The sequence below is a fragment of the Silene latifolia genome, chromosome X (assembly GCF_048544455.1).
Source record: "Silene latifolia isolate original U9 population chromosome X, ASM4854445v1, whole genome shotgun sequence".
Classification (NCBI taxonomy): Eukaryota; Viridiplantae; Streptophyta; class Magnoliopsida; order Caryophyllales; family Caryophyllaceae; genus Silene; species Silene latifolia.
Window position 1 is genome coordinate 77,896,253 of NC_133537.1, and position 12,111 is coordinate 77,908,363.

The 12,111-nt window shown below is 43.6% G+C and overlaps 1 protein-coding gene across 1 annotated transcript; it reads left to right on the top strand.

Moving 5' to 3' along the window:
- Positions 1-10,402: 10,402 nt before the first annotated feature.
- LOC141617665 (uncharacterized) lies at positions 10,403-10,987 on the top strand. Its single transcript, XM_074434830.1, has one exon. It carries the CDS (start codon positions 10,403-10,405, stop codon positions 10,985-10,987), a length of 585 nt encoding a protein of 194 aa, XP_074290931.1.
- The last annotated feature ends 1,124 nt before the right edge of the window (positions 10,988-12,111 follow it).

Below are 12,111 nucleotides of genomic sequence, written 5' to 3' on the forward strand. Positions count from 1 at the left end.
ATCCTGGGACCGGGTGTGAACGGAGGGTCGGCCGCCTCCTCTCTCGGCAGCTCTGTGCCGCTGCTCGTCCCCAGAATCGCACCTCTCGTGCTACCGGTGTCTCCTCCGCCTCCTCCTCTGAGTCAGAAGGTAGTGGAGGGTACCCGTCCGCTGGGTATCGGTAGAAGGAGGGATGTGGCCACCCTTCTTGAATCGGTCGCCGGGCTCGGATATGGAACTCGTAGAGCGGGAATACAGCCAAAGCCATATCCCGTCTCATCTCAGTAATGTACCTGCACATATCCAAAAGCAAGGCATCACGACGCCCTTGGTCCATGACCTCGGGCGCCCCTAAAACAGGAGGGCAGACAAAATTGGCCGGAAAGGCCGGATCAGAAGGAGGTAGAGTGAGTGAAGGTGTAGGTGTGGGAGTCTGTGTGGGTCCAGTCTGAGTCTGAGTCTGAGCCGGAGTTTGAACCTGAGGGGTAGATGACTGTCCGGCCTCCCGCTTCCTCTTCCTAGAAGAAGAAGTAGGAGTGAAGGTGAGGTGGTAAGTGGGTGGAGGTGGCCTCGCTCCCTCAGCAGCAGACGGGAGCGGTAAGAGTGGAGGAAGGGTAGGGCATGGCAAGGTAACAGACATGGAACTACAAATCTTCCACGTCCTCGCGCCCTTCTTCGGGAGCCAGGTCAAGTCGGCCATGGCGGCCAAGTCAAGGTAGGCCTGCCTATCGGGTGCAGTAAGTCCAGGCTCAGTGGGGTAAAGGTGGCGGGCAATCCTAGTCACTAGCCCGCCGCAGACAACAGCGGTCTTGACCCGAGTCCCAATTCCGTTCCAATGCTGAGCTACTAGATAGGCAATGTTTAGAACAAACGGGGTACCGTAGTCAATGTTGAGGTACCCCGCGAGAATCGCTAGCTCAGTGTTGCTCACGTTATTGGGCTCAAGTCGCCCAAAGATGGTCTCTCCTATCAGTCGCAAAAAGTAACGGGGGGCAGGTAAGTGAACGTGAGCTCCCCTCCGTGCGGGGAAGGGAGTGTGAGAAAGTGCAGCCCAAAGTGGCTGAAGGAGGTCTCGAGGTGGGTCGGTGGGACCGTCACTAACTAGGCCTAAAACCTGCCCAAACCTGGCCAAAGTCCAGTGGTGCGACTTATTGCGGAGTCGAAAGTGAATGCAAGGACTAGAAGGGTTGGCAGCATAAGAGTCGGTGTCAAAAGAGTAGGAGCTGAAAAACTCGTATGTAGGGATACGAATAGCAGCTTCCTGCATGGTAATCAGACCCGACATACCCGTCCCGTTCAACAAACTACAGACCTCCTCATAAATTCCTAAGGTCTCTAGGTCGGTCCGTGCAAGGAAACGGGTGGAGGAGAGGGGGCAACGAAGTAAAGCGGCTAACCGAGTCCGGTGATCCGCTGAAGTAAAACGTACCGTGGGCATCCTTGGTAAAGGAGTGAGAGTGCCCTCTCCCGTAACAACGGCCTCAGAAGGGCTGGAAGTGATGGCTAAATGGCTACCCGGCTGATTCGGCCTCGGTGGCGCCATACCAGGCTGCGGGAATCGAGGTGTGAGTCCTCTGTCCAGCATGGAGAAGGGCCTAGCAGGGGTAGGAACAGGAGCAGAAACTGTAGTGGTGACCAGGGCAGAAGTAGTGGTGACAACAGGGACCACTGACTCGCTCACGGACGGGCTGGAGGACGTACTAGTAGAAGGCAAAGAACTAGCATCCATCCTGCAATCAAATCAAGGGACTTAATAAGAAAGAACGGCTGCTAACCGTGGCTAAAATAACGTGTTAACCAGCATGTGACAGATATAAGTCCCTAAAAGTCGAAAAAATCGACTCTACAGCAAGCTAAACCCCAACAATTCCTCTGGATTTTCGAATTGGCAGCAAGTGAATGGTGATAATGTGACAAAATAATGACTGCTAAAGGAGACTAAGAGGCATGAAAGCCGCATATGAAAGCATGTGGGACTCCTAGCAGTCGAAAAATACTCACAGTACAAGATTCCCAATGATTTACAGCATGTAATGGCGATAGGGGACGGAAAAACAGATAACAGCAGCAACAAGTAGGCAAGAACTGCAGTTAGACAAAGCATGGCAACATAAAGACCGTCTAGCAGTCGAAAAATTCGACTGAGAAGCCCTAGTCGCGGAATCTCGCGCAAATTTCGAATTAAAAATGTAACAACAGCGAGGAATTACGATAAGATCATCAACAAGCTAATTAAGGGCATATAAACACAATTAAATCGAAAAAAATCGACTAGACATGGATTTTTCGAACCCTAATTCAAAATCACCTCAAGAAATTCGAATTAATCGAAGAGAAAAGCAAAGAGTGTGAATGAAACACTTACTTGATGATGATGATCCTATAAAAGCAATTAAACTTCAAACAGACAAGCAACGAAGGCGGATTTTAATCGAAAACCCGCAAACCCTAAATCCCCTTAAATACCGAGAAAACGAGCACAAATGAGAGGGAAAACAAGGGGCTTTTGAAGATTAAATTGCTAGCAATGAATTGTAGGTGACGGATTTGGTGATTTGGGCAAGAAAATTGGGGATTTGGGGGAGTGAAAATCGCAATTAGGGAGAGGTTTAGACGGAATTAGGGTGAAATGAAAATAGAATTAGGAAAATAAGAGTTTTAAGAAAGAAAACTCCCGTGTCCTATTCATACCACTCGATCGAGTGGTTTTTAAATCACTCGATCGAGGACCTTTGATGTCCCTTCTGTTCGATCGAGTAAGCATCCCCTCGATCGACCTGTTCCTCTTTGGCTTTCTCGATCGAGTAACCAGACAGCTTCGATCGACCCATTTCCACTCGATCGAGTACAAAAAGTACTCGATCGAGGGCTTTCCTCTTGAAGGCTTTTTGAATTTCGTCCTTTCTTCCTCGAATTGCGTGAAATCTCCCCAATCCTGCATAAAACATATCCAAAAACATCCCAAAATACCAAATACGCAGAAAACACAGTCTATAGTCTTAGTCTATGCTAAAAATTGTCTAAACTAATTGTCCTAATTAAAACGTAATAAAGCAAATTCAAAAGAAATTCAAACGAATTGTCTATTACAATTTGTTACACGGGCATTTCCCGTTTAATTCTCATCGCCTTTCGTTAGCCCCCTTCGTGGGCTTCGACGGAGGACGTCACCTCGCCGATACCGACCGACCTCTTCATCTTCCATGAGCTTGAATCATCATTTGCGACAGTAGGAGGAATGTAGTTCCAATCTATGTAGGTTCGAACTTTCTTCGTTCTCGCTCCTCTGTCATCTTCTTTGGCATCCTTCTCGCCACTTTGATTGATAATGGCCACACCACGTCCTTTGACAGTCCCATCCTTGCTTTCATTTGTACTGCAGAAGGACAACAGATTTAACTTGCCTCCTTCTTGCTCTCAATCCGAGGCGGAGGGTTAACAATAACAAGAATATTCTCCAAATTTTCATCCGGAGCGTCAACAATAGGAACAATAGAAGAAAGAGCATTGCAAGGCTGAACTTGCATGGGAGCTCTCCGGAACTTGGGTGATGAAAAATCAGCTCCTCATCCCCTACCCGAAATGTCAAAGTCTTCCCATCGACGTCTATCACTGCACGGGCAGTGGATAGAAATGGTCTCCCTAAAATAATAGGGGTGTGTGCATCTTCGGGGATATCTAAGACAACAAAATCGACGGGAATAAAGAACTTCCCGATCTGGACAGGTACGTCTTCTACTATACCTAATGGCCGTGATAGACTACGGTCGGCCATCCGGGACAGTCATGTTGGTGCAACTCGGTTTTGTCAAACCAAGTCTCTTAGCCAGAGACAAAGGTAAGACACTTACGCTAGCGCCTAGATCGCATAGCGCATTATCAATCAATTGCATACCGATGTGACAAGGAATCGAAAAACTACCCGGTCGATTGCTTAGGGGGTAACTTATTTTGAAATAGGGCGACCCCATCTCGATCAAAGCTACGGTCTCTTTGTCATTTATAGTTCTCTTAAGTGCTAAAATTTCTTTCATAAATCTTAAATAAGAGGGTACCTTAGTCAGCAATTCAGTGAACGGCACGGAAACTTCCAAGTTCTTCAAAAGTTCAACAAATTTGCCAAACTGTTGATTAACTTTGGTATTCTGCAGCCGCCTCGGGAAGGGAACCGTGATAGGTATCTCGAGTCCCTTGTTTCTCGCTTCCAAAGTGTCTTCTGGTGCAAGTTCGGTATCCTTTGGACGCCTCTTACCTCTCGAACGAGGTCTTTCTGGTGATTTCTCGCTTAAACGAGCACTAGCAGGCTCTCGAATAAGCTTCCCGTCATCAATATCACTCGATCGAACAATATGCTCACTCGATCGAGCACTCTCCTCATCAAAATCAGTCGATCGAGTAACAGTACCACTCGATCGACCATCCTCAGTTTCCTGTTCACTCGATCGAGCAGAGCAACCACTCGATCGAGGGTTTTCCTCACCATTTTCACTCGATCGAACACCAGCCTTTAGTCGATCGAGCAACTGCTTTGTCGTGAGCCCTTTTTTCTTGACAAAACACTGTTCATCATCGATTCTGACTATCTTGGTCCGATTTCTTCACGGTCCCTCATAAGAAAGACCGCTTCTCAATTCGATCAGGTTTACCGTCTCATGTGGGTTCTTCTCATTTTGAGTCGGTAATTGACCCGGCTTCCTCGAGGATTGATTTGCAGCAAGTTGGGCAACTTGAGTCTCAAGTGCCTTATGTGACGCGATTTGCTGTTGAGTTTGTTGATCATTCAGCTGCAATTGCTTCGATATGGCTTGCACCATAGACTTCAGTTCACTCATTTCACTCACCCCACTAGAGGATGATGCACCTTGGTTAGGAGGGTTGAAGGATGGAGGCTTCTGATAGCCTTGTTGCTTCTGGTGTGGAGGAATGTATGGTTCTTTGCGTTGGAGGAGCCGTGGGGTTGAGCACGTTCGATTGCTCCACCTCAAATTGGGATGGATATTCGGCTCGTAGTAATCGTTGTTTCGCCCCGTAATGTTGAAAGGCGCGCATTGCTCAAAAGGACTGGGACAATGATCCGAGACATGTCCCTCTCCTCCGCATCTCCTGACGCAACGAAAGGACCGTCCGTCACAAAGATTAACCTGGTACATGCCCCCCTTAGAAACCCCTCCTAGCTCATACTTGTCAAACCTTGCAGTGAGGGCTTCAAGTGCCGCGACAGAAGTAGATTCAGCGGCTCTTCTCTGATTTCCTCTCGAGTTCCCATATTCAGCCTTGTGGGTGGCCAGATCATCAATAATCTTCCACCCCTTGGTTGCTCCCAAGTTTTCAGCAAATCGGCCATTGGCAGCAGCATCTAAAACGGCCCTGTGATCATCATACAAACCATTATAAAAATGGTTGCACAAGCTCCATTTTTCGATCCCATGGTGCGGTATGGTGCGCACTAGCTTCTTGAATCGAACCCATGCCTCGTGGAAGGTCTCGTCAGGCCCTTGTTTAAAGCTCGTTATCTGAGCTCTAATGGCAATAGTCTTTGAGGCGGAGAAATACTTCTTATAAAACGCCAAAGCTAGCGAATTCCGTCGATTATCCCCTCGCCTTCCCGGTCCAAATCCTATACCACTCCCAAAGATCGCGGAGTGAGAAAATGAACATGGTTTCTTTCACTTGGTCAGGAGTCACGCCAGTTGGTGGAGACATGGAACTGCAATAATCAATGAATATTTCCATGTGCTTGGCTGCATCTTCATTTGCAGCTCCCCCAAATAGATTCCTCTCGACCAAATTTATAAGGGACGGTTTTGGCTCAAATTTTCTTGCCTCCCCTGGTAACGTGAATCCCTTGTAGAGATTCGCGCCGTAGGTTCGAGTGACTAGCAATGGTCGCTTCTTCGGCCATCTCAGAACGTCTAGAAAAGTAACGGTTTCAAGGCGATGAGGTAGAAACGGAGAAGACGGTGGGTTGTCCTCGAACGTTCGTTCTCGTAGTAATTGGAACGAGAACTAGAATCTTCCTCTAATCGTTGATCTTGAAACAATCTCCTCTTTACGTGCAGAGATCTTTCAATCTCAGGATCGAATGGTAGTAGTGGACCACCTTGCGACCTGCGCATAAGAAGAAACTACAACAGAAAATGAGAATAGTCCAAGGAACGGGTGTCCCTTAGACCGAAAAAGGATTAAAACGAAACAACTAATAAAATTGAACAATTGCCTCCCCAGCAACGGCGCCAAAATTTGACACGGCTATCGCAACCCTATCAAAGATAAAACCTAACGGTCTCAACTAAAATGTAGCAGAGGCAGTCGAGTATCGAATCCACAGGGAGGAATGTAATTATAGCTGTCTATTCTAATCCTATGGTAACAAATGGGGGGGTTTGATTAAAATTGATTCTAAACTACGAAGGTTGATGGGGAGAGAAATAAGGCGAAGAGCAAATAAGCAAATAAATACGATTAAACTATCAAGAAGAGAGGGACATGTCGGGATTTCGGTTCACTACGATAGTCCAACAACTCAGCAGTAAATGACTCGATTTAACTAATGTGAGACGGATGTTAGAAGGTCCTTTCGGTCCACTTCCTACCCTAAAATACCACTAACTTAACTTTCGTCCTCATTAGGGTAATCTACTGTTTATAGCAGGCCTATTTAGTCCAATCTTTCGATCCAGGATTAATTGTAGCCAGTTTAATGGGTGACATAGAAGCGTGCACTCAACTAGGTCGGGAATTACACTTAAATTGCTATAGTGATGTGGTCTTTTAATCAATTCGTCCAATTCATTCACTACATCGTCATTTTTCTACCGCAGATTCCCTAGTCCCAACATGAAGGGGGTTTAGCTACTCATGTTCGTAATTAATCTAACAGCAAATAAATTCCCAGCAGAAGACATAGTGAAATAACAATAAAGTGCAAATACGGAAATTAGGGCAAAGGAGAATGATAACATGAACAAGAAATAAAAGCAACAAGTGATTATTATTAATAAAGACAAAGGAAAGATTACAATACGAGCTTAATCCGGCGTAAAGAACATCGAATCCGAGCAACCAATAATCCGAAAATGAAACAACATCAAGGCAAAAGCTACGTACTAAGGGTTTTTTAGTTTTCTAGTGTAAAAGATAAAAAAAAGAGTTCCCCTATTAACCTAGTAAATCATAGGTTAAATAGCCAAAGCAACAAAGTGTTTATGCGGAAATAAATAAAACGCGGACTGATTAAAGCCCATAATGTCGAAAACCTCTCGATCGAGTGGGTTAAACCACTCGATCGACCAACATCTCAAAGAAGTTCCTCGATCGACCATCGGGTTACTCGATCGAGGACTTGGTCTTGTGCGACTGCTCGATCGAATGAGGGGCTCGATCGAGCATCGGGGTGTAGGAACCACTCGATCGATCGGGAAACTGCTCGATCGAGTGGTTGTGTCTTCATTTCAGCTCACGTCTTCACCCAAGTGCCTCGTAATGCGTGCCACGACACTTCCAAGTGCAGTATCTCACTCTGGGACAGTTCCGTCTCCTCTAAATGCATGCAAAAAGGACGAAAAGGAGTATGGTTCCACCACTTTCGCGATCATTCCTACAAAAAGGACAAAATACACCAAAGTAGCCAATTCGGGGCAAAATACTATAAAAATAGTATAGAAATGCATAGAAATACGTCTTTGAAATAGGCCAAAAAGACTATATATTAGGCACGTATCAAATCTCCCAAACCAAACCTTTACTCGCCCTCGAGTAAACTCAAAACTAAACTAATGGAACGGAAATGATAACTCGTAGCTAGCTTAACTTGTCTACTTGAGCCAAATTAATGCAACAAAAATCAACGATTAAAGCCAAGCGGTCAAGACGCAAACGAATTATAAGCTGTTCATAAATAAAGCTGACCTATCGACCTTGCAAGACCAACAAAACTGGACTCTCACGTGGTCACTCTTCTCTCATGAAGCAAAGGGCGAATGTAATATGTAAAAGAGAGAAGAAAGGACAGTCACTCACCTAACTGCGACCTACATAGCATGCATGCAACAAAAATGAAAGACAATTCAAGTACTGATGCACAAATTCCAACCAATAATGTCCGTCCCAGCCGAGGGTATGCAAATAATATGGGAATAGTGAGGTTCAGGTGAGAAAAGGCAAAACAAGTTATGGAAAAGTGGAGGTAAGAGCGTCAAGCTAGTTCCTAACAGGACCATAATGAAACCATCCGGATCTCAAACTGACTGAAAAACTAAGTACTAGTGCCCTTCACTTGGCACAAAACTCACTAGACTCAAAGCACAATCTCCTCAAAAAAAATAGGATAGAACGGAGGAGTCAGACGGTTACAAACTTTCCTTTTAAAGACACCGTCTGAAACGACTAACTGAACAACAACTCTTGTCGATTGTACATCTTCGAACATCTTCTCAACTCTGACAAGAGGGTGCAACTATTTTCACAATTTTTCTTTCTTTTTTTTTTTTCGATTCAGCTCTCTTTTCTCTGTTTTTTTTCATATTTTTTTTTTTTTTTTTTTTTTTCTTTCTTCTTTTTTTTTCTTTCTTCTTTCACGTTTCTTTCTTTTTCTTTTTTTTTTCTTTTTTTTCTTTCCTCCTTCCTTAATACAAACACCAACTCCAACAAGGATTACGGACCAAACTGCAATGGAAGACATACCACAAAAGACATACTAACTAGCTTGACTAGGGTGCTTAGTTTGGAATGTAGCTAATGGGTCAAAAAGGCAAGTTTTGGCTAAAGTGGAGCTAAATGGGTGAAGATATAAAGAAAGGGGAATTTGCAAGACCCTCCCTGCATGTGACACCAACCACAAACCCGAATATGTGCATTTGACGAGAAATTGAATGTCATAAATGTGCAAATGAGACAAACATGCTATGCAAGGAGTACTACTTTCAAAAATTCCTAATGAATCGGTCATGAATGTCACCGAGTTATGGCTCTAAAACTCAGAATTTTTTTAGTAGTTTGCCAGTTTATAGGTCAAGTCTAAACGGTCAGCTATTATTTGAACAGAAATTCGTAGATTATGCGTATGACAAGGCTAAAGACTATCAATAAAAGTGCAAGGCTCAAGTAAAATCGTCGCTCTGATACCACTTTGTAACACCCCCATATCCAGAGGAGCCTTAACTAGGCCTTCCTTAGCATATAAGGGCATTACCATCTCGGTTCCCCGAGGATAGTAATAATCAAATGTCGATAAGAGAACTATTATGTTATAATACAAGTGATTTAAAATCAACAACGATATAAAAGATACAACTCAAAGACTACTCTCTAAAGCTATCGAATCTCGTGAAGACTCATCCCTGTCCGGACTCCAGCTATCAATAACATCAACACCTGCTAAGACCGACTGCTCACCATAAGAGATCACGGCAGATACATAACAAACAAAACAACCACACAAGGTCAGTACTGAGATGAGACACGACAAAATCAACTACAACTATCAACACCATACGACGCTATCAATCTCACACACAATCACAATAATCCAAACAACCTCTCATCATCGATCGTCCCTTTGGACCAGACCCGCGATGGGGACCGCAGCCGTACCCACCAAATCCCCGCTCATCTTATCGAGCGATAACCCTGTCCATTAATGTGCACATCCCCTTTCGTGACGGGTTCCACGAAGGGCGAAACTAGGGCGTGAGGCCACTCCCTCAAGTGACCCCACTCAGCCGAGGACGCACCTCGCGAACCAGAGACAAACATTCACAGACAGCTGAAACGTAACAACCAACAAACTGTATGTACCAACCAACTACAGCATACATGCTGCCACACAACGCAGCCATAACGCAACAACAAAGATACGACGATCGACACACTAGACTATCTACAGAAACTGAGTAGGCGAACCTACCTTTAAGCAACTGCAACCAATCCATGCCAACATATGACATATCCAGCAATCAAGCAAAGCCTATAACCACAACACAACATCTATTACTACCAAACAAACCCTAACTGCAAAGATGAGGATACGGATGATGATTATGACATACCTATAAGGAGAAACCCGGCAAAAGACCGCTACCCGACTCAAGTAACGCTCTCCTAAGGCACAAGGATCCTCAAAAGGCTTCCATGGAGGTTTTATGGTGAAGGGGAGGGAAAGAGGCGACCAAAGGATAGGAGGAAAGTGGCGGAAATGATTTACGGATTTAACAAAACGCGATTAAAAACCCTCGCTGAAAACTCGATACTCGATCGAGTACCTGACATACTCGATCGAGTCCCCCCCTACTCTATCGAGTACCACTCTTAACACGTAACTCAAGATAGTTTTGGCACGCACTTCTAAGAACTATTCCCGCTCCCAAGGTCAGTCAACGCTGGTCAAAGGGTCTCTAAAAGGGCAGGTATTACACATATAATCCACATGGACGAGAAGTGGTTTTACATTAGTTATGATGATCACAAATTTTATGTTGTTGAAGGGGAAGAGCTACCATATAGGAGTTGTCAATCCAAGAGGTATATCACAAAGGTAATGTTTATGTGTGCAGTATGTAGGCTTATATATTCAGAGGATGGAGAGTTGTTATTTGATGGGAAAATTGGTATGTTCCCTTTCACAAAACAACAACCAGCAGCAAGGGCAAGTAGAAACAGGCCAAGGGGTACAATGGAGACGAAGCCTATTGATTCAATTACAAAGCAAGTAACAAGAGAATGCATTATAGAACAAGTTATACCAGCTATCAAGACTAAATGGCCTGAAGGAGCAAGTAAAAACATTTTCATTCAACAAGATAATGCAAGGCCTCACATAAAGAACAATGATCAAGCATTCATGGCAATTGCAAACTCAGAAGGCTTCAATATTCAGTTAACTTTTCAACCTCCTAACTCACCAGATTTAAATGTTAATGACCTTGGGTATTTTAGGGCATTACAGTCATTACATTCCAAAGAAGCAGCCAAATCAGTTGATGAATTGGTCAATTCAGTCATGCAAGCATAGTTGATTACGATCATATAAAACTCAACAAGGTTTTCCTAACACTTCAGTCAGTAATGGTTGAAATTATGAAAACTAAGGGTCATAATGACTTTGCAATCCCCCATATGGGTAAGGATCATCTAACTGCCCTTGGCATATTACCAAGAAATTTGGAGGTAAATGAAGAATTGGTCAGAGAATGTATTGGGTATTTAGAAGGAATAGGTCAAACAGAAGGTCTATAGTACTTAATGGGTGAATTAGGATACAATGTTCAACCATTAGTTGTTTAGAATATTAAGGGACATTACTTAGGATACAATGTTCAAGTATTTTGAAATTTGTTTACAGTATAAACATTTCAATGCTAAGATTTGTTTAGCTTGTAATCAAATTATGAACATGTAATGGTATGTAATGCAAGACAATCTAATGCAATTTCAGTTTTATGTGAAGTCTTAAGCTCATTTTACAGTTCAATTAGCTGCACTAACATAAACTCTCAGGCTTTATTGGCCTCATCATTGAGTTATGTGAAGTAATAAGCCTTCCTACACAGCCACAAGTGAAGGTACATAATGCTAAGACCATGAAATTACAGTAATGCTTTTGGCAATTTAGATGGTTTAACACACACACTCATTCAATTGTAGACCATATGGGGGCTTAACTACTTTAACAAAATGGCCAATGATGTTCTATTTTAGCTATAAACTTGAAAGTGCTCTCAAACCATTAAGGTACATCATCACTGAGCTACCTCTCAGACCATTAAGGTACATCATCACTGAGGTTTATAAACAACAAAAATTACAGTCCTTCCAAAGAAAATTACACAATCATCAAACACCCGTTGAAATTGACATAAACTCTCAGGCCTAATTAGCCTCATCATTGAGTTATGTGAAGCAGTAATACCTCCTACACACACACCCACTGAAGGTAGACCATGCTATGTCCATTTAAAAACAGTAATGAAAGAGGCAACAACCAAAACAGCTCTTATATCAGTTCAGGAACTTTAATCATTGAGCAATTACTGTTATTTAGATGGATAAGCACACACACCCATTCATTGGTAGACCATGTGGTGGCTAGACTACTTTCACTAAATGGCCCTTACTTCCAATTTTTTTCCTAAGATA

Coding starts and splice junctions, on each gene's coding strand:
- LOC141617665 (XM_074434830.1), top strand. CDS start 10,403: ATGGACGAGAAGTGGTTTTACATTAGTTATGATGATCACAAATTTTAT.